Genomic DNA, 18,737 nt, shown 5'->3' on the forward strand with positions numbered 1-18,737 from the left:
ATTAGCAAAAAACTTGTGTGAGACGGTCTACGAGTCATATTTTATGAGACGGATCACTTATTTGAGTCATCCATGAAAAAATATTATTTTTTATGCTAAGAGTATTAATTTTTATTGTGAATATCGGTATAGTTGACCCGTCTCACAGGAAAAAATTCGTGAGACCGTCTTCAGAGACGGATCCAGGAATAAAAGTTGGGGGGGCTTGAACTCAATATGATAAGTTATATATTATTAAAAAAAATTACATTATATCGTTCAACGAAGTTGTGCCCTACGAGAATTTAAAACATAAAATTATCAATAATAGATTTTACATCAATATGTTTAGCTAAATCTCGTTCAATATAGAGTGTCAAACAATCGGCAAGAAAGTCATCCTCCATTTTATTGCGAAGCGCCGTCTTCACATGCTTAATTGCTGAAAAAGCCCGCTCAGTAGTGGCAGTAGACACAGGTAATGTCAAAACAAGATAAATCAATCTAGTCAACATAACATAAACACTTGACCGTCCACTCTCGGTCAATTGCTGACACAACTCAACAAGTGTAGAAACCTTTAAATTCTGCATCACATCAAGTTTATAATGTATCAATTCATACTCCAAAGCAACAATTTCTTGAGCTGTGAAATCTCCAGGATAAAACTTCTTCGCAAGCTTGCAAATATCATCAATGCTAAATGAGTCAAATGAATTTTTAGGATCTAAAGCTGTACTAAGAGAAAGAAGTTCCACCGATGACTCATTGAACCGAGTATTTAACTCCATCAAAATGAAATCTATTGCTGCATTAAAAACATCAAAGTGGTAATGATGTTCTATTGATGTTCCATTTTGAAATAGTTCAAGTTATAATTCTAAACAAGAATAAAATAATTATTAAACAAATAAACAAGTAATAGTCAATCAACAACTCAACAACAAACAATCAAGAAACCACAAATCACGCACAGAGAAGCTATAAAAAACAAACTAAAAAATGTATAGCCGATTCTTACCTGGATTGTTGCCTTGCCGATGAGCAATTCGATTTCTTCGGGAGTCCGCAATTCTATTCTGTCGCTAAAGGGCTTGGGACTTGGGAGAGAAATTTTGTAGAATTGAGGTGGGGCGGATCAGAGGATATGGGATGAATTTAGTCTCATCCTTGTAAATGGACGGGACTTGATTGGACTAAGACATTGATGTACGACGGTTTTTGAAACAACCGTCGCTATTAGCCACGGTTTTTCAAAAAACAGTCGCTAATAGCGACTGTTTGAATTAAAACCGTGGTCGATCCACATCGGCGACGGTTTTAGCTAAAACCGTCGCAAATATTAGCGATGGTTGCTGAAAAACCGTCGCTAAAAAAAAATTGGGCTGGGCTACAGCCCAGTACAGCCCTAGAATAAATCCGTCTCTGACCGTCTCACAAGAGATCTACTCTTGTTCATTGTGTCATTTGCTACCATTTTAATATTAACTCAAAATAAAATTGAGACATGCATGGAAGAAGAATATTCTTATCTATTTTCTATTAAACCAAATTTTTGACGGCTTATAAGCTTAGGACGCTCTAGTATGATTAAATCAGATTGGTTGATTACTTTGATTTAATTAAAATTTGTTCTATAGTGGTTGAACATTTTATAAATATACCAGATCTTGAACTGTCGAACTCGAACGTGTTCGAATCCTTTTTAAGCCGAATTCGAGTTATAAGATAAACATGCATTAAATAAATATGTTTTGAACATTACAAATATCATAATATTTTTTCTTTCAGAAACATCAAAAGAGAAGATAAGTAGGTCTCTAAGACGATCTCGCATATATTTATTCGTGAGACTGATTAACCATGCTCATGTTTACAATAAAAAAAATAATATTTTTTTATGAGTGACCCAAACAGAATATCTGTCTCACAAACTTGACCCGTGAGGCCGTCTCACATGAATTTTTGTGTCAAAAGATAATATGACAAAACATTGTTCAATCTAGTATTTTCAACATTCTTCATCGGGTTTAAAGATTTCTCCACAAACTTAAGCAAAAACAGAACCCAAAAATAAGATTTTGAGTTATAAGACAAAAAAAAAAAAAAAAAAAAACTCACTTTTTTTACAATCATACTCAAAAAATTATCAAAATCCCCCAATTTCAAAGGTCAATAAATCAAGAAAGAAAGCATCTACATAAGAACACATTTGATGAAGAAACCAAATGAAACTTGACTTAAATCCAAATCATTGGCGAAATCGAAATGGTAAACCCAAAATTAATAAACATTAAGAGGGCAATTGATATTCTATTTTCGTTGATTATTGCTTACAATTTTCCGCAGAAAGACCCACTTAGTTGGTCGGTTTTTACATTACAATTGGGTCTTGAGCTTCTATAAAAGATGGTGGGTATATAGTGATTGGTTGAATAAAAATCACTTTTGCAAATTTATGCTGACATAGGTATTGAAAGTAAAGATGAATTTGGATATTGGTATCTTATGACAATTAATTTAATATTTTAAGAAAGGAAAAAAAAAAATCATGTATTTGGTGATATGTTAGTGATGAGTAGGTCTCTTGTGAGACGGTCTTATGAATATTTATCTTTGAGACAGGTCAATCCTACCGATATTCACAATAAAAAGTAATATTCTTAGTATAAAAAGTAATATTTTTTTATGGATGATCCAAATAAGATATTCGTCTCAAAAAATACGACTCGTGAAATCGTCTCACACAAATTTTTATCGTTACGGCACTGGCGTGCAATATTACAAAGAAGTAATTGAAAACTGAATAGTCTGAAAAGTAAGACTCCGCTAAGGAAAGAAACTCCACAAGGATTCCACCTACTTTGGACCTGATTTTTATTCGAAGAAGACGATACCTTATAATTTCATTAAAAAAAAAATTTTATAAGATGATTTCATGTGTCAATTTCGTGAGACATCTCTTAATTAAACTGAATCATGAAAATTATTATTTTTATGAGTCGACTCATATCTCAGATATAGATCCGTGAGAATCTCTCACAATAAACATATTCATAATTTTATTAATTCGTAGGATTTGAGGATCACGTTTAATTTTGGTTGATTTATATTTGAGTGTCAATTTTTTGAAAATTTCATGATAATTGATTTGTTTGTTTGATTACTAGATTGATCAACTAGTTTTTATTTGTATAATCTACTTCTGAATTAGATATCAATAATTGTTTGACCCGTTTACTTTGTAAAACAACTGCAATTAATAATTTTTTTGCTTTTGAATTTGTTAATTTTTTAGGAAAAATAATTTACTAGATTAAATGCAATATCTTGTGTTTATATTATTTAGCTTCATTATTCTTACTAGCTAGTTTTTAATGTTACCATTGAATTAGATATTTATCATCATGATAGGAATTGAATTTCTAATTGTGAATATTTGAATATAAATTGATATTTTTGCTTCGATGATCAAGTCAATAAATTTCAACAACGAAATCGACCGAAACCAATGTTAATCTTTTTTTTTTTATTTAATTAGTTTGATTTCATTGCACGATGATTAGTTTTTGGTAGAATTACATTTATTTGTTTCAGTATTTAATTTGAATTTTTTATTTTATTTTCTGCAAAATTAAATTCACACCTCCGTGTGGAAATGATATCTGACAAAAACTTGTGTGAGACGATCTCACATGTCGTATTTTGTGAGACATATATCTTATCTGGGTCATCCATGAAAAAATATTGCTTTTTATGCTAAGGATATTACTTTTTATTGTGAATATCGGTAGGGTTGACCCGTCTCACAGATAAAGATTTGTGAGATCGTCTAACAAAAGATATACTCAAGATATCTACTCATGCTACTACATATTTGTTTATTTGATTTGAATTAAAATAATTTGGGAGTGACACGGATAATCACCACTCAAATAATTCGAGCATCAAAACTTTTTTCATATTTGTCTCGGGCAAAAACTTATGTGAGACTGTCTCACGAGTCATAGTTGGTTCATCCATAAAAAAATATTACTTTTTATGCTAAAAATATTAGTTTTTATTGTAAATTTCAGAGATAAAGATTTGTGAGACCGTCTCACAAGAGACCTACTCATTACCTTGATTTGGTTCATTTACAACCCACATCATACTTTAGAATAATTATAAATACTTTTCTAAAAAAACTAAAGTGTGAATTACAAGAAAAATAAAAATAAAAAAGATAAAATTCCGATTTTTTCAGGGATTCATATGGCTTAAAAGTATATCCAAAAATCAACCAATTATGTAAAAGAACTGAATTTGTTTTTTTTTTAAATTTTCTTCTTTATTTAAAATATTTTGTATACACATTTAAAATTAAATAAAAAAAATAGTGCGACAGGCTGAAAAGAAAAAATCTTTATCGGGCTTTGTTATCTAAGGCCCACTATCAGTATCGGGCTTTCCGTTGAATGCACTAAAACAGGGCCGTTGCATGATAAGCTCGCTAACTATACATTAGACCGCTCGGAATCTTGATTAGAATCAGGGTTTTTTCACGCTACTCCACATTTAACTTCTCAAATTCATTTAGGTTTCAAGGAGGTACGTAAAATTTGACTCTCCCTTTGCATTTTTGTTTTCTTTTTCCTCTTCAATTTCTTTCTCTAGTAGATATGTGTGATGAAATGTAGCTGTTTAGTTCCAGGTTAGTAAAAATTCAATTTTTCTGTCACATCAGTTCATTTTGATCATCATTCTGCTTTGTCTTTTATTTTATCTGGATTTCAAGACTAAATGTTGTGTATTTGTTGTGAATTTGGATTAGTTGTATGTTCTAATGATTTAAAATTTTTTAATCGGCCGTAGGCATGAAATTTAGTTGTGGTGGCCTGGATTTTTCATGCTGCAGTATATTTTGGTTACATGGCCGAAATATGTTGAGGCTGGGTTAATTATGTTCGTTTGCTTGCTGATTGTATTTTTATTCGTACGCTTTCACTAGTCCAGAGAAGGGCCACCAATTAAGCAACCGACGGTTAGTAAAGGCTTCAGGCTTAGGATGTTAGGATGCTAGGAATTTTTTTTGTATATTATGTTTCATTCAATGAATAAAACACGGGGTCATCTTAGTTAAATGCCCCAGTGTCAGTAATTTTAATTTGAGCATGATACCTCGAGTAATTGATTAGATTACATGTGCTAGAGACTAGAGTTTGAGTTTACCGCTGGCTTTTTTTGTTTAGCGTGTTTCGTAATCTCCGTATTATTTAATAAATATATTTTTTAGGTTAAGGTTAAAGGTTTTATATGTTAGGTGCTTTATGTATGCATACTTCTTGAAAGTCACTTGTATCTCCATGGAATTTGGGCTAAATTTTTTGATACGCGGCGTGATAACTGTGTGAAACCAGTCTCTTTGTGCTTCCTATATTGCAGATGGCTAGATGGGATGAGATTCTCTCCCTTCCTGTACAGAACCCTCCAACCTTGGAGTTTTCTTCGGATGATGTTGTGTGGTCCAAGGTGGAAGGTTGGCGTGATAATATAGATAGACTTGCTCTGATCCCTTTCTCCAGAGTGGATGATTTTGTTAGGGGGGAATCAAACAATAAAGAGTGCCCAACAAGATTCCATGTCGAAGCAAGAAGGCGGCGAACTCCGCAGATGTCTTACAAGCCTAAAGTTGATGGAATTCTTGAGTATATTTTGTATGTTTGGATCAGTTTCCTTGTTAGTGTAACTGCGCCTCAAATATATTTTTTTTTTGCATCCTTTTGAGCACCCCTGTAAATTGATCATATCAACATTCTAGGTACTGGTGCTCCTTTGGTCCAGATGATCATAGAAAAGGTGGTATTGTACGGCCTAGTAGGACCACTTATGTTTCAAAGAACAAATCAGCTGGTCGGCCAAATACAAAGAGGGGTTGCACATGCCATTTTATTGTGAAACGCTTAATTGCAGAGCCTTCAGTGGCACTTATTATATACAATCAAGATAAGCATGTGGATAAAAAAGGATCGCCATGCCATGGTCCACAGGATAAAAAGGCTGTTGGGACTCGTGCTATGTATGCTCCATACATATCAGATGAACTCCGCCTCCGTGTCTTGTCCCTTCTTCATGTTGGGGTCTCGGTTGAAACCATAATGCAGAGACACAATGAATCAGTTGAGAAACAAGGAGGTCCTTGTAATAGAGATGACCTTTTGACCCATCGCTATGTTCGCCGACAAGAGAGGAGTATCCGGAGATCCACTTATGAACTTGACGAAGACGACACTGTCAGCACTAGCATGTGGGTTGAGAGCCACCAAAGTAATGTTTTCTTTTATCAAGATTTCTCTGATTCAGATCCTTTGGTCCTGGGGATTCAAACAGAGTGGCAATTGCAACAAATGATTCATTTTGGAAGTTGCCGCCTATTGGCTTCACATTCAAATTTTGGTTGGAATAAGCTGAAGGTCTGTTATGTTTATCATTTTCAATTGAGCGGTCCTCTTGTCTTGCACACTGAATTTAGTATGGCTTACTTTGTTTTGTAATCCAAATGTGTCCAGTATCCTATTCAAAGTCTTGTGGTGTTCAACTCAGACAACAAGGCTATACCAGTTGCTTGGATTATTGCTCCTAGATTTTCAAGCAGTGATACATATAGATGGATGCGGGCCCTATGCAACCGAGTTCATGCAAAAGATCCCACGTGGAAGTTGGCTGGTTTCATTGTGGATGATCCTTCGGCTGATATCGTAGCTATCAGGTTTGTCTTGATTGCATTCACGTTTTAAGTCAGTTTTCGCTGTTGCTACAACAGCGATCTTGATTGATTCAAATTTCAAACTGTTGCATTGTATTGCTTATGGTATCTGCACGTTCATAGAATACATCAGAACTCAGAAGATTCAAAACATGATCTGACCAGATGATTCCAACTTCATAGTAATTGTGAAATATTGAGTTTACTTGAGAAACTGAATATTTGTTGAACAATAGTTATTATCTCACAGTTACTCCATATTGAACACCTTTGTCTTGCCTGCATAAATCAATTAATGATTGAATATTATTTCCAACCAATGTTCGAATTTTGTTGGTTTTTTTCTCGCTTAATTATCCAAATGAATTAGCTAATTTTGGGGTAACAAACAAGATAATGGAGGGCTGCAAACGTCTCTTGCATCTTAGTTTTTGTTTCATTAAGGATAAGAGTGGTTGTAGACTGTTTCAGTTTAACCAATCGTGTACCCTTTGTTAGGATTGTATCAATTAAAGATACATTCAATGTCTCTTCTTTTTGTTAATTTGATTCCTTGTGGTTGCTTGATAGTGAGGGATATTCTTTCTGTGTGGCTATAGGGAAGTGTTTCAATGCTCAATATTTATATGCTTTTGGCATGTTCGTCATGCATGGCATAAAAATTTGGTGAAGAGATGCTTAAAGATGGAGATGCGCGCTGAAATAGCAAAAGAGCTTGGACAGGCAGTTAATGAAATCTGCAAAGGGACCGGCACTGCTAATGTTTTCGAAGCTTTCATGGAAGATTTTGTTGATGCCGCAGAGTTTATGGACTATTTCAAGGCAATTTGGTATCCAAGGCTAGGTAATTTGCTTTAATAGAATTGGTGAAATAACACATGATGTCCAAGTCCCGCGCATGTTCAGTAACTAAACAAATGGACTACTGTCTACCCTTTGTTGAAGCGTGCTTTTGGAGGGTTTCCCTTGTTAAATGTGTATTTCTTTTCCAGAATAGAAAATTATCTTAATTTTGCTTGATATGATAGGACTCTTCTGATCAGGTATTTGGGCACGTGCACTTAAAGCTCTTCCTCTCGCAAGCCAAGAGACCTGTGCAGCAATGGAGTTCTATCACAACCAGTTGAAGCTTAGGTTATTAAATGAGAAAGAACAAAGTGTATACGAACGTGCTGATTGGCTTGTAAATAAGCTTGACACTAAAGTCCATTCTTACTTCTGGCTCGATGAGTATTCAGGGAAGGAGGATTTTGCAAGATATTGGAAGGATGAATGGATGAGTGCTCCAACAGCTTGGAGGAAATCATTAAGTATTCCAGATGCTCATATAGTCATGGAAGGTAAATGTGCTAAAGTTGTTGATGATCAAGATACAGTTCATAGAGTGTTGAACCCTGGTTCAGAGTATGCAATCTGTGATTGTAGTTGGGCAAAAATGGGAAACTTATGCGAGCATATTTTCAAAACAATGAAATTATGTCGTGCCATGGGTTCCACCACTCCATCTATGAGTATGTACAAGTACAGCCAGGCCTTGATTAATATACTTCACTGTCCACCTTTTGATTCTTTGGTTCGTGACCATGCTGTTTCATTAGCAATATCCGTACGGATGCAGCTGAACGCACAAATTCGCCCAGAGAGCAGCCGGGACAAAGGACATACTGTAGATTCATCTCAGATTGAAAATGGTTCAACTGTGAAACCCCAACATACAAGCAGTGAAGCAATGGATTTAGATGATAATCCAAATCATCTGATGATCACTGAAAATGACAATGATACCGGGGCTCAATTTGGGATTTTTGGTGATGAGGTGGCAGTTGATTCATCATCCATGCGTACTTTGGCACCTCAGCTTTCCTCTGGAGATAGAAGCGCATCGTCTGCTCCCTTCTCAATCGTTGAGAATGGAGAACTCCAGGCAGATACTGGCGCAGACACAACCGAGAAACTCTCTTCTACTGATATTGAATTCAAGAGTCCGGGTGGCCAAGAAAATTTTGAGAAAAACCATAATGCAAGTATGGTTGATGTAGAGCCACAACCTCGTAATGACCCTTCACTCATGGTCAATCCTTTAGATTCACATGCAGAACTTCAGATCATTGGATCTAAAAGTGGTAAAGGTGCAGAAATTTTTTCTACTGTAGCGGGTGTTGGAGGTGAGACAGAAAAAAGCTCCACACTTTTGTCCGAGGCAGTTAATTCAAATACTACTTTCACTGAAAGATCAGCTGATATCAGTGAAAATGGAGTTGTAGACTTGCCTGGTACCAAGTTGGCATCATCGGAGGTCTAGATTCATCAGAATATATGATGAATTATGACTCAGTGAGTCAACGGGTTGAACACCTCATCAAATAATTGTGCCTGTTGCATCAGGTGTCAGAACCGGTTTGTTATTTGAAATTTTGAATGCAGGACATAAGCACCAACTTAGACGAAACTTCGCCTTTTAGACATGAAGTGTAATGCTAATGTCCAAGTCTAAAGAAGTAACTCATAGTAGCAAGGTTGGACGTGTCCCTGGAATTCAAGAAGATGGATAAAGTTGAATGTATTGCTTTTCATGAGCAAAGCAACCCACATGATAAAATTTTTTTATCTGATATATCTGGTACCATTCTCTGTGGACGAAGGTGTGGCGGGTAGGAGAGGTATGAAATTAACCGGAAAATCGAGCTTATAGGGCAACGGCTCCATGGGTTGCTCATGGATTGCTCATGCTGCAGCTGGTATGAAGGCCGTTCTAATTTACAAAGGTCAAGAGCTATTTCTGTCGCAGAACTGGTCTCGTCTACAATGTGAACATTGCTCCTCGTCTTCCCTCTAGTATTCTTGGGAAAAAAATCCTGAGAACTAACAAAACTCGTGTAATTGACAGGCTAAAGACTTAGTTTTCAAGAGTTATGTTGTACGCATGTTCTTCAAAATAAATTAATATAGATTTGGACACATAAACATCTAATTTAAGGGGGGAAATAAAACCTGAGTTGTATCAGAATTTTTTCATGTTTGAAAATAAAGTTCTTATTAATTATCCTTACTACTTTCCTAAACACCCTAAAAAAACTGTCATGGTCTATGTAATGTGTTGATTAAATATTGCTTTTCTTTAAAAATTATAATTAGATAGATTACCAAAGGAAATATGAAAACTTATCGTAAATTTCTCCCTTCCTCTGTCCAAAAGCGTAAAGCAGTCTCTTTGAACTGTACTTTGTTGGCCAGGTACGTCCCACTTTAAAAGGAAGAAAATTCGATTATTTTGCAAACTAATATGTTAAAAAATATTATTTATTTTATGCATGTTTTTATTCCTTTCGGGTAAATATTAGTTTATTTGGTGGTTTTATTTTATCATTTTATGTGGATTGTTGATTTTGAAAAAAGGAAAAGGAAAGAAAAAAATATCATTCTTCCGTATATATTTAGTACAAATTATAAACTCTGTGTTGGTTGTTTAAATTATTTATTCTGAGATTTATGATAATATAGATTAGTTTTCTATAATTGGATTTAGTATTAGGATACTACCTTATGGTAGTGAAGTGAAGTGACATTTGGATTGCAAGGCAAATATGTTTGTGCTCCGATGTTTATCAGTCATCACGGTTGCGGGAGAATCTTGAATTTCGTTTTCTGGAAATAGATGAAAATGGGGATTTTGGAAAATAACTAGATTCTCATTGTCCATTCCGGGCTTGTGCAAGATTTCATCTTAAATGGAATATCTGAACTTCAGGATTCAATCGTGTAGTATGCACACTCTCGTGTACTCAAAACGAGAAGGATGGATGGGACAAGATAACAACATAGGAACAATGCAAAAGTTTTTGGCCTTTTGTTTTTGTTTTTTTACCTAGTATATCATTTTCACAATATTTCAAGTCAATGAATTAATGCAAAAAAATTTAGCACCAGAAAAGTTAAAAATGGCCAACGTTGGTACCTAAGATTTGAACAACAAAAGAGAAAGAAACTTGGAATTTGCGTCGATGAGAAGTGTTAAAAACTTGGCACTGGTTGCCCTCCATTCATGTTTTTATTTTAGATTCCTACGAAATGAAATCAAGAACGGAAGAACCGCGTTTCGGTGGCTGCTGGAAGTTGAGCTCCGCCTCTGCTCTGGCCACCTCGACCGGTAATATGGCAGACGTTTTTCGCGCTATTCTTGTGTGTCTGACTCCTTCCTGGGCCTGCAGGACTTCTGCCGTTTCCCACAATTCCGGTAAGCGAATGTGTGTGTGGGGTAAGATATTCAGTTAGAAAATCCAGTAGAAATCATTCATGTAGGTGCATTAAGTTTGATTATACTAGGTAATTTATTTATAGGAAAATTTTTAAGTTCTCTGCTCTGGTTAGTTGATGGCTTTTTGATCTTGGTGGTCCCTGTGAAAGATTATGCCATTTTGATAAAGGACAAATCCTTGATGAATTGAATTCTTTACAGTGCCGATAGAAAGCATGATGGAGGAAGATAAAAGGCCGAAATTTGTGAACTCAATTGATAATTTGCCTGACTTCCTCTTGATTGATATCATTCAGAGACTACCTTTGGATTCGGTTTTCGTATCAAAATGTGTTTCCAAGAATTGGCTCTCCCTCATCTCTGATCCTATGTTCGCTCGCTCCTATGCCTCTCGGAAACCATCTATTCCCCAACCGTTGGCCCTATTCTACATCAGTTCTGTTCTAAAACCAGAGCGACCTTGTGAAATAGGCCCTTACTGCCCTTACTTTGGATCTAATTCGATGAATTTCGCTGTCAACATTTTCAAAACTAAGCTACAACAAAGACAGAGAGAAACATTTCCTTTGCAATTGATAGGATCTGATCGCGATTTGCTGCTGTTTTCTGGGTCGAGTAACTCATCTAAAGAGAATACTTACTGTCTTTGCAACCCATTGACCTTCGAATGGCTCACTCTCCCACGAGTCAAAGGATATAGAATAAGATGTCCAGCAGCTGGCTTCATGGTGGAAGAGGATGGTACTTTTTGGGTTGTGCAGATTATTCCACGCTGGTCTACTCCTTTACTTAGTTTCCTCGTTTTTCATTCAGCAAAGGGTAAATGGTGCATCAAAGAAGTGTTGAATACTCGTCCCTTCGGATTATTCAGGGCAAAGGCAACTATGGTTTGCCGCGGAATGATAATGTGGATGGTGGATGTTGGTTTGCTCGCATTTGATCCGAAAAATGATGGTGGTAGGTGCCGTGTTATTGACTTGCCGAATAACAAAATGGGAAGGCTCGGAGTTTCTTGCGGTAACCTACATTACTATGAGGTGAGTAGCTATGGTCCTTTGGAAGAGAATCCCATTGTAAGAGTATGGATGTTGATGGATTTCGATGGTGGAGATTGGACATTAAAGCATAGTATCCTATATGGTGACCTGTGGTCGGGTGATGAATATTTGAATCGATCTCTGGCATCACCAAACACGGATAAGTACTTCCATTTGGTGGCCTTCCATCCTTTGAATTCTGATATGATTTTCTTGAAATGTGATGGGGAATTGATGTCATGTGAGATTTCATCTGCTTATCTGGAGGTTCTTTCTTGTGATCCTTCGGACGCAACGTTTTACAGGTTGGAGTGGGATGTTCTGCCTCTTGTGTTGGGACTTTGGCCGACATCTCTTTCCAAATTTAGGAAGAAATATAATCAGGTATGACTCTCTAGTCTCTACCAAAGCCTACAATTATTGAGTTTTTGATCTAGTCCATCACATCGGAAGAAAAGCTCTTGATGTATTTTATGTACAAGATGTTCGGGTGAACATCTCAATTGAAAACATGCATGTGAGGCCATCATTTTCTTTTTTTATTTCAAGTTAGATATTCGTCCGGACATCTCGTACAAATACATCAGGGCTCCCGGTGTAGCATAAAATCTCCCCATGTAGGTTAGCAGAAGACAAGGGCAAACCGACCGTAGTCAGATAAAAAATATATGTACAATTTTACTAAAACTAGACATTGCATGCCCTAAAATTAGGGATGACAGTGGGACGGGGCGGGGGCGAGTTTGCCATCCCCATCCATGTCCTCGAATTCCATCACCACTCTCATATTCGTCCCGATCTCCGTTTTTTCGAGTTCGAGGAATCCCCAAACCCGAAACTTCGGAGATCAACTTCTCATCCCCGCCACATCCCCGTTTCAAAAATAATAACATGGTAAGATGATGACGAATACGGAAATTTTTTCAAACTAAAACTTATTATTATCTATTAATTATTAATGATAATATTAATAATAATATTAATATCAATATTAATAATATTATTATTAATATTTTAAAAAATAATATATTATTATATTATTAATACTAAATAATATTATTATTTTATTATTGATATTATTTTCGGGACGGGTTCGGAGATGAAGATAGTAATCATATATCCGTCCCGAATTACATTTGGGATTTAAAAAAATCTCCAAACCCGAACCAAACCCGAAAAAATCGGAGATCCCCATCCATGTATCATGTTTTCCCCGCGAAGCTCCAAATCCATGGAAAAAGTTGTCATCCCTACCTAAAATCCATGAACTCTCACCACCCCATGAGCTACCTAAGAACACTCCTCTTACAAAGAATGTCCGAGGGCTCATATCCTTTTTTCCATGTGGGATCCAAACTTCCTGTAAACCCAACATGGCCAAAATACAATAGGAGCAAAATAAACAGAAAAAAATCAGTTAATTTGATTATTTACCGAAATAACCGATTTTGAATGTTGTTTAGTTTGTGCCATTTTGACTATACACTGTGGACAATTCGATGTTTGCTCAGAATAATTTCTGTTTTATTCAATTTTTCACGATTTAGTTGGTTGGTAAAATATAACATCGTGTGATATACATTTTTTATACAAGATGATCAACAGGGGATCCAAATCCGCTACAATAGATGAAGCTTTAAAGATTTTAGAGTATTGGTCAGCTGAAAGTGATCCATCAAAAATGTTAAAAAGTCATTATTTATCTTGGTTTTGGCAGGTTTCTTGGATGAGCACACCCAAGGTGGAGCGAGTAGGCGCTGTACCTTTGAAAAAATTCAAATTTCATGTATAATCTATTATTATTCTATCTATATGAAAACAGACAATGTTTGATGTAAGGAAATTACCCATATTATAATATATATTTTTAAAAATAGCCTTCTACTCTAAATATTATGTGATATGGAATTTTAGTTTTTAAAGTTTAAAATTCCAAAAATGCCATTAATTTATGTGGAGAGTTTAGTTGTACCGACCCAGTAAAAACTTCTATTTTAAAAAATAGCCTTTCTTAAAATTTTATAATACAGTTTGGTGTTCTTCATTTCATCATTTCTCTAAAATCTATATATTTTAATTTTGGTATTGACGTGCAAGTTTGTTTTAACAATCTTAAATATATATATATAAAAAAAGCAAATTTAGTATAATTATTAAAATTATAAATATTTTTCATTAGATTATTTTTGCAATTTGATTTTATTTTGATAAATATTTAGTTATGTCTGTAATAATAATAAATAATGTCTGTTTAGTATGAATTAATGTAATATTTGGTCAATTTAATATAAAAAAATTTAAAATAATAAAATCATTATAGTGATAATAACAACAACGAGAGCTATCGCTAGTATTCTTATTTTTAATCATTATTTTTATTATTTATTTTAACTCAGGTTTTTATTGTTTTTTGATTAAATATTATTATTATTATTTATTTTCTGTATAAAAATTTAAAAATAAAAGAGAAAGAACAAGGAAGTTTGACTCTGCACTAAGCCACTAACTATCCCTTGTTGCAAAATGAGATTTGTTCTTATTTCATTATTTCTTTCTCCTGAAAAAATAAGCTACCAACTTATCTTTTATTTGGTTATTAATTTTGACGGAAAATTACTTTCTAGATAAAATTAAAATTTTAATAATGAACTAGTACACTTGCAATATATTTATTTTTTTGCGTTCACTTGGAAAGTGGGTTCAAAGGAAAGCTAAATTAAAAGAAAAATTATTTTACAGGGTATTCTTGGAACTTAACCTACTTTTAAAAATAAATTTAAAAAGAATCATTATTATTTTGGAAAGCCATTTTAGAAAATTCCTCTTATAATTTTCTAACAACAATTTGAATATTCTACTTTATTATGTCCAACATAAATTACAATATGAGTTATTTACCAAATTTTTTAATACAATTGTTAATTTTGTTTCGTTTTAAGAAAATTTACTTTCATTCTTGTGGCTTAACTAAATTTATTTCAAATAAAATTGTTCTCCCATGTTTCAAAAAATGTCGGTTTACTTGCAAAAACAAATTCAATGTCTCTTTCTCAGTTAAATCTCAATCAAATAGACATGTAAAAATTATTTCGAATTAAACGCAAAAAATTAATTGGGAGTTCATTCTTATAAAATACTATGAATGTTCGACATTTTGTTGGCGAAAAAAACATAGGAAAACGATATTTGAACTTTAAGATTACTATTTTTATTACAAGATTTTTTTTGTCTGCAAGAAAAAGCTAGTTGATGTACAAATTCTAACGAGTTCCATGATAACTAGGCAATTTAACAAACTGCAATGCAAATTACTGATGAATGGCGAATTATTGAACTAGGTGCATGTAAATTATTGCTACATAAGAATGATCCAACTGATTTGCAATTGAAAAAACTGCAAAACAAATCTTACAAAGTGATAGTTTGAAAAGATGTTTTTGGATTGTTGATGTGTGTGGATCAAACATGATTGATGTATATATACTACTCCTTAATATCCTTGGATGACTGGTGGTGGTGGGGATGCATAGCTTGCCCCCAAGTGTGGTGGGAGGATAATTGGTTTGAAAACTGGAGGAGGTGGTGATGGTTGAGGCGCTGGTGGCGGTGGTGGTGGGTTGACAGGCGGTGGGGGTGGAGAGAGCAATGGTGGAGGTGGAGGTGGTGGTGGTGGTGATTGGAGAGGAGGTGGGGGAGAGAAAACTGGTGGAGGTGGTGAATGGACAGGTGGTGGTGGAGAGAAAAGAGGGGGTGGGGGTGGGGAGTGAACAGGCGGTGGCGGTGGTGAGTACATTGGAGGTGGAGGAGAAACAACTGGAGGTGGTGGTGGTGGTGGTGAGTACACAGGAGGTGGAGGAGAGACAGCCGGAGGTGGAGGTGGTGGTGAATACACGGGAGGTGGAGGAGAGACAACCGGAGGTGGTGGGGGTGGTGAGTGTACTGGAGGTGGATGCGAGAAAACAGGAGGCGGTGGCGAGTACGCTGGAGGTGGAGGAGAAACAACCGGAGGTGGTGGTGGTGGTGAGTACACAGGAGGTGGAGGAGAGACAGGCGGAGGTGGAGGTGGAGGTGGTGGTGAATACACGGGAGGTGGAGGAGAGACAACCGGAGGTGGAGGTGGTGGTGAGTGTACTGGAGGTGGAGGGGAGACGACTGGAAGTGGTGGTGGTGATGAGTGTACTGGAGGTGGAGGGGAGAAAACAGGAGGCGGTGACGAGTTCACATGGGCTGCCGGATGTGAGAAAACCGGAGGTGTTGGGGATGAGAAGACAAGTGGTGGAGGAGGTGATGGAGCAGGCGGTGGGGGTGAGAAGACTGGTGGTGGAGGTGGTGATTGAACAGGCGGTGGAGGTGAGAAGATAGGTGGTGGGGGTGATGTGTAGGATCCACCTATTGTATGTGGAATCGGTTTGTCTGGTTTAGGAGCAATTGGAATTTGCGTATGCTTCGGAGTGGGAGGTTGAACATTAACCTTAGGTGGTCTCATTGTGGGAGGTGGAATCGAAGCCTTTGGTGGGCTTGAGTGCCATGGTTTATGACTATGTGGAATCGGTGGTGACTGAAAAGCCTTTTGTGGAGAAGACTTCGGCGTGGATGTTGGTGGGATTGGTTTAGGACTTGTTGGCTGTGATTTTGGTACAGATGGGTTGGAACCAGGCTTCGCCGTTGGTGGATTTTCCTTGGCCTTCGTAGGAGTTCCCTTCTCGGGGCTTGATTTTGAAGGGCCATGATTTTTCGGGATCTTCGGCTTTGCCCCTTGACCATCATTAGAAGGCCTGCATCCTGTAGAGCTGCAGTCCACCTCTTCTTTCAAAGCTTTGTAGCAATCATATTCTGATCTTTGTTGCAGTTCTCCAGCAAAACAATTTTTTTTCCCATTCACCACAAGCTCGGGTATGACATTTGGATAGCATTGTGGATCCTTTGTATCAAAGTAGTTCGAAGAGAATGTAAAATTCTTCAAACTTGGCAAGGTGCAGATACTTTCAGGCACCCTACCCCTAAGCGAGTTCTTTTCAATGTCCAAAATTTCGAGGCCTTGCATGTATTCCATGCCTTGCGGAAGGTCGCCCACAAACTTGTTACCACTAATGTCAAAAACTGTGGTTGTGTTCAAAAGGGTGATTTCTTCCGGCAAACATCCAGACAGATCATTTTTTGATGCGATGAACTCGTCCAACATGCCTGCCATGTTTCCAATGCTTTGTGGGATACATCCCTTCAACTTGTTATTGGAGATCACCACCACAGAAGCAGGGGAGTTGCCTAGATTCTCGGGGATGTTGGAACGAAACCGGTTGTTGTTCAAGAAAATGGCATCGAGGTCCTTATCGAATAATTCTTTTGGCAATTCCCCTTCAAAATCATTGAACCTTAGATCAAGGTACTTGAGGTTGGGAAGTTCCAATACAACATCCGGAAAAGGTCCCACAAACCTATTATTGCTCAAATCGAGCTCGTGGAGAAGCTTCATCTGCTTGATTGCCGGCGGCACGATCCCACAGAACCGGTTTGAGTTTATATGCAGAAGACTAATATCTGATAAGTACCCAAGAGCTTCAGGAAGATGCCCTGCGATATCTGCATGGTTCAAGTCGACCCCAGCAACCACAGTGTCGTTAGAGTCGTCCAACGCCTGCTCACAAAAGACACCCTTGTATGCACACACATCCGCTCCCTCCCAATTACACGTAAAGTTGAATGGGTCAGAATAGATGGCCTTCTTCCATTCCTGAAGGGCTACATAAGCCCTTTTTAGCCTAGAGTTAGGGAAGGTGGCGCCTGTATCAACAGGAAATTCATACGCAAGAAGAAGATCGTCCCCTTTCGCCATATGTAAAAGCTGGCGACGAGCAATATGTGCTGTTTCAATATCTGTCAATGCATAAGAGAACGAAGAGGAGACAAGAGAAAAGACATAGAGAAAGCAGCCGAAAGCCATTGTTTTCCGAGGGTTCTCCATTGCCTACCCCCTAGGACTAGCCCAAGGCCGCTAACCGTAAAGACGTAAACAAGAAGAAACAAGGATGAATATATGGAAGGTGCGAGGGATGATGCATGAGGCTGGTGAAGCATATTTTTTGGAGCATTTTCACCTCAGGATTTTGGAGGTATGTATGAAATTCTGTGGGCTGAATTTAGTAGGATTTGCTTATATTTCTCCATGTTTTTCTGAATGGATTATGAGAAGAACACTAAGAATAGAGGTTCTGAGATTACTTTTGGGGCATTGGTTATGAGAAAATATGGGAATAAAATATTTCACATCAATCTAAAAAACAAAACAAAAATATGAATATATGCCAATGATTTGCTAGGAAAGAGCTACTGTGCAATATACTTGAACTTACATGTATATTATTTATAATTAATGACTATTTTACTAAATTATGCATGGATAAATATTTCCTTCTCAAGCCGGAAAAAACAAATACCGAAAGCACGTTATAGTTCATAACGTACAATTCCATATCATAGCAACACTTCAGCGTCTTAAATAAAATGCTCATAAAGGTGTGCACGATAGATATGCAGGATATCAAAATTATATATATATATATATATATATATATATATATATATATATTGAGTAGTCTCTTGTGAGACAGTTTCACGAATCTTTTTAGACATATCAATCCTACCGATATTCACAATAAAAAATAATACTCTCAGCATAAAAAGTAATATTTTTTTATGGATGACACAAATAAGATATACGTCT

At 36.4% G+C, this 18,737-nt stretch overlaps 3 protein-coding genes across 5 annotated transcripts; 2 read left to right on the top strand and 1 right to left on the bottom strand.

Moving 5' to 3' along the window:
- Nucleotides 1-4,481: 4,481 nt before the first annotated feature.
- On the top strand, nucleotides 4,482-9,734 carry LOC140813728 (uncharacterized). 3 transcript variants are annotated; one of them, XM_073172390.1, is made up of 6 exons: nucleotides 4,482-4,569; nucleotides 5,404-5,675; nucleotides 5,780-6,431; nucleotides 6,528-6,727; nucleotides 7,324-7,568; nucleotides 7,768-9,734. In XM_073172390.1, exons 2-6 carry the CDS (start codon nucleotides 5,404-5,406, stop codon nucleotides 9,024-9,026), a joined length of 2,628 nt encoding a protein of 875 aa, XP_073028491.1. In that variant the 5' UTR covers nucleotides 4,482-4,569; the 3' UTR covers nucleotides 9,027-9,734. The 3 variants fall into 3 exon arrangements, with proteins under 3 accessions (XP_073028491.1, XP_073028490.1, XP_073028492.1); XM_073172389.1 differs by having other exon boundaries at nucleotides 4,535-4,672; XM_073172391.1 differs by lacking the exon at nucleotides 4,482-4,569 and having other exon boundaries at nucleotides 5,569-5,697.
- Nucleotides 9,735-10,736: 1,002 nt separating this feature from the next.
- Nucleotides 10,737-13,808, top strand: LOC140814222 (putative F-box protein At3g28280). The gene is made up of 3 exons (XM_073173140.1): nucleotides 10,737-10,958; nucleotides 11,181-12,400; nucleotides 13,734-13,808. The coding sequence occupies exons 1-3, from the start codon at nucleotides 10,793-10,795 to the stop codon at nucleotides 13,806-13,808; spliced, it is 1,461 nt and encodes a 486-aa protein (XP_073029241.1). The 5' UTR covers nucleotides 10,737-10,792.
- A 1,663-nt stretch (nucleotides 13,809-15,471) lies between these two features.
- On the bottom strand, nucleotides 15,472-18,055 carry LOC140815347 (uncharacterized). The gene has a single exon (XM_073174473.1). It carries the CDS (start codon nucleotides 17,976-17,978, stop codon nucleotides 15,507-15,509), a length of 2,472 nt encoding a protein of 823 aa, XP_073030574.1. The 5' UTR covers nucleotides 17,979-18,055; the 3' UTR covers nucleotides 15,472-15,506.
- Between the last annotated feature and the right edge of the window lie 682 nt (nucleotides 18,056-18,737).

This window comes from Primulina eburnea, chromosome 15 (genome assembly GCF_022965805.1).
Source record: "Primulina eburnea isolate SZY01 chromosome 15, ASM2296580v1, whole genome shotgun sequence".
NCBI classification, from domain to species: Eukaryota; Viridiplantae; Streptophyta; class Magnoliopsida; order Lamiales; family Gesneriaceae; genus Primulina; species Primulina eburnea.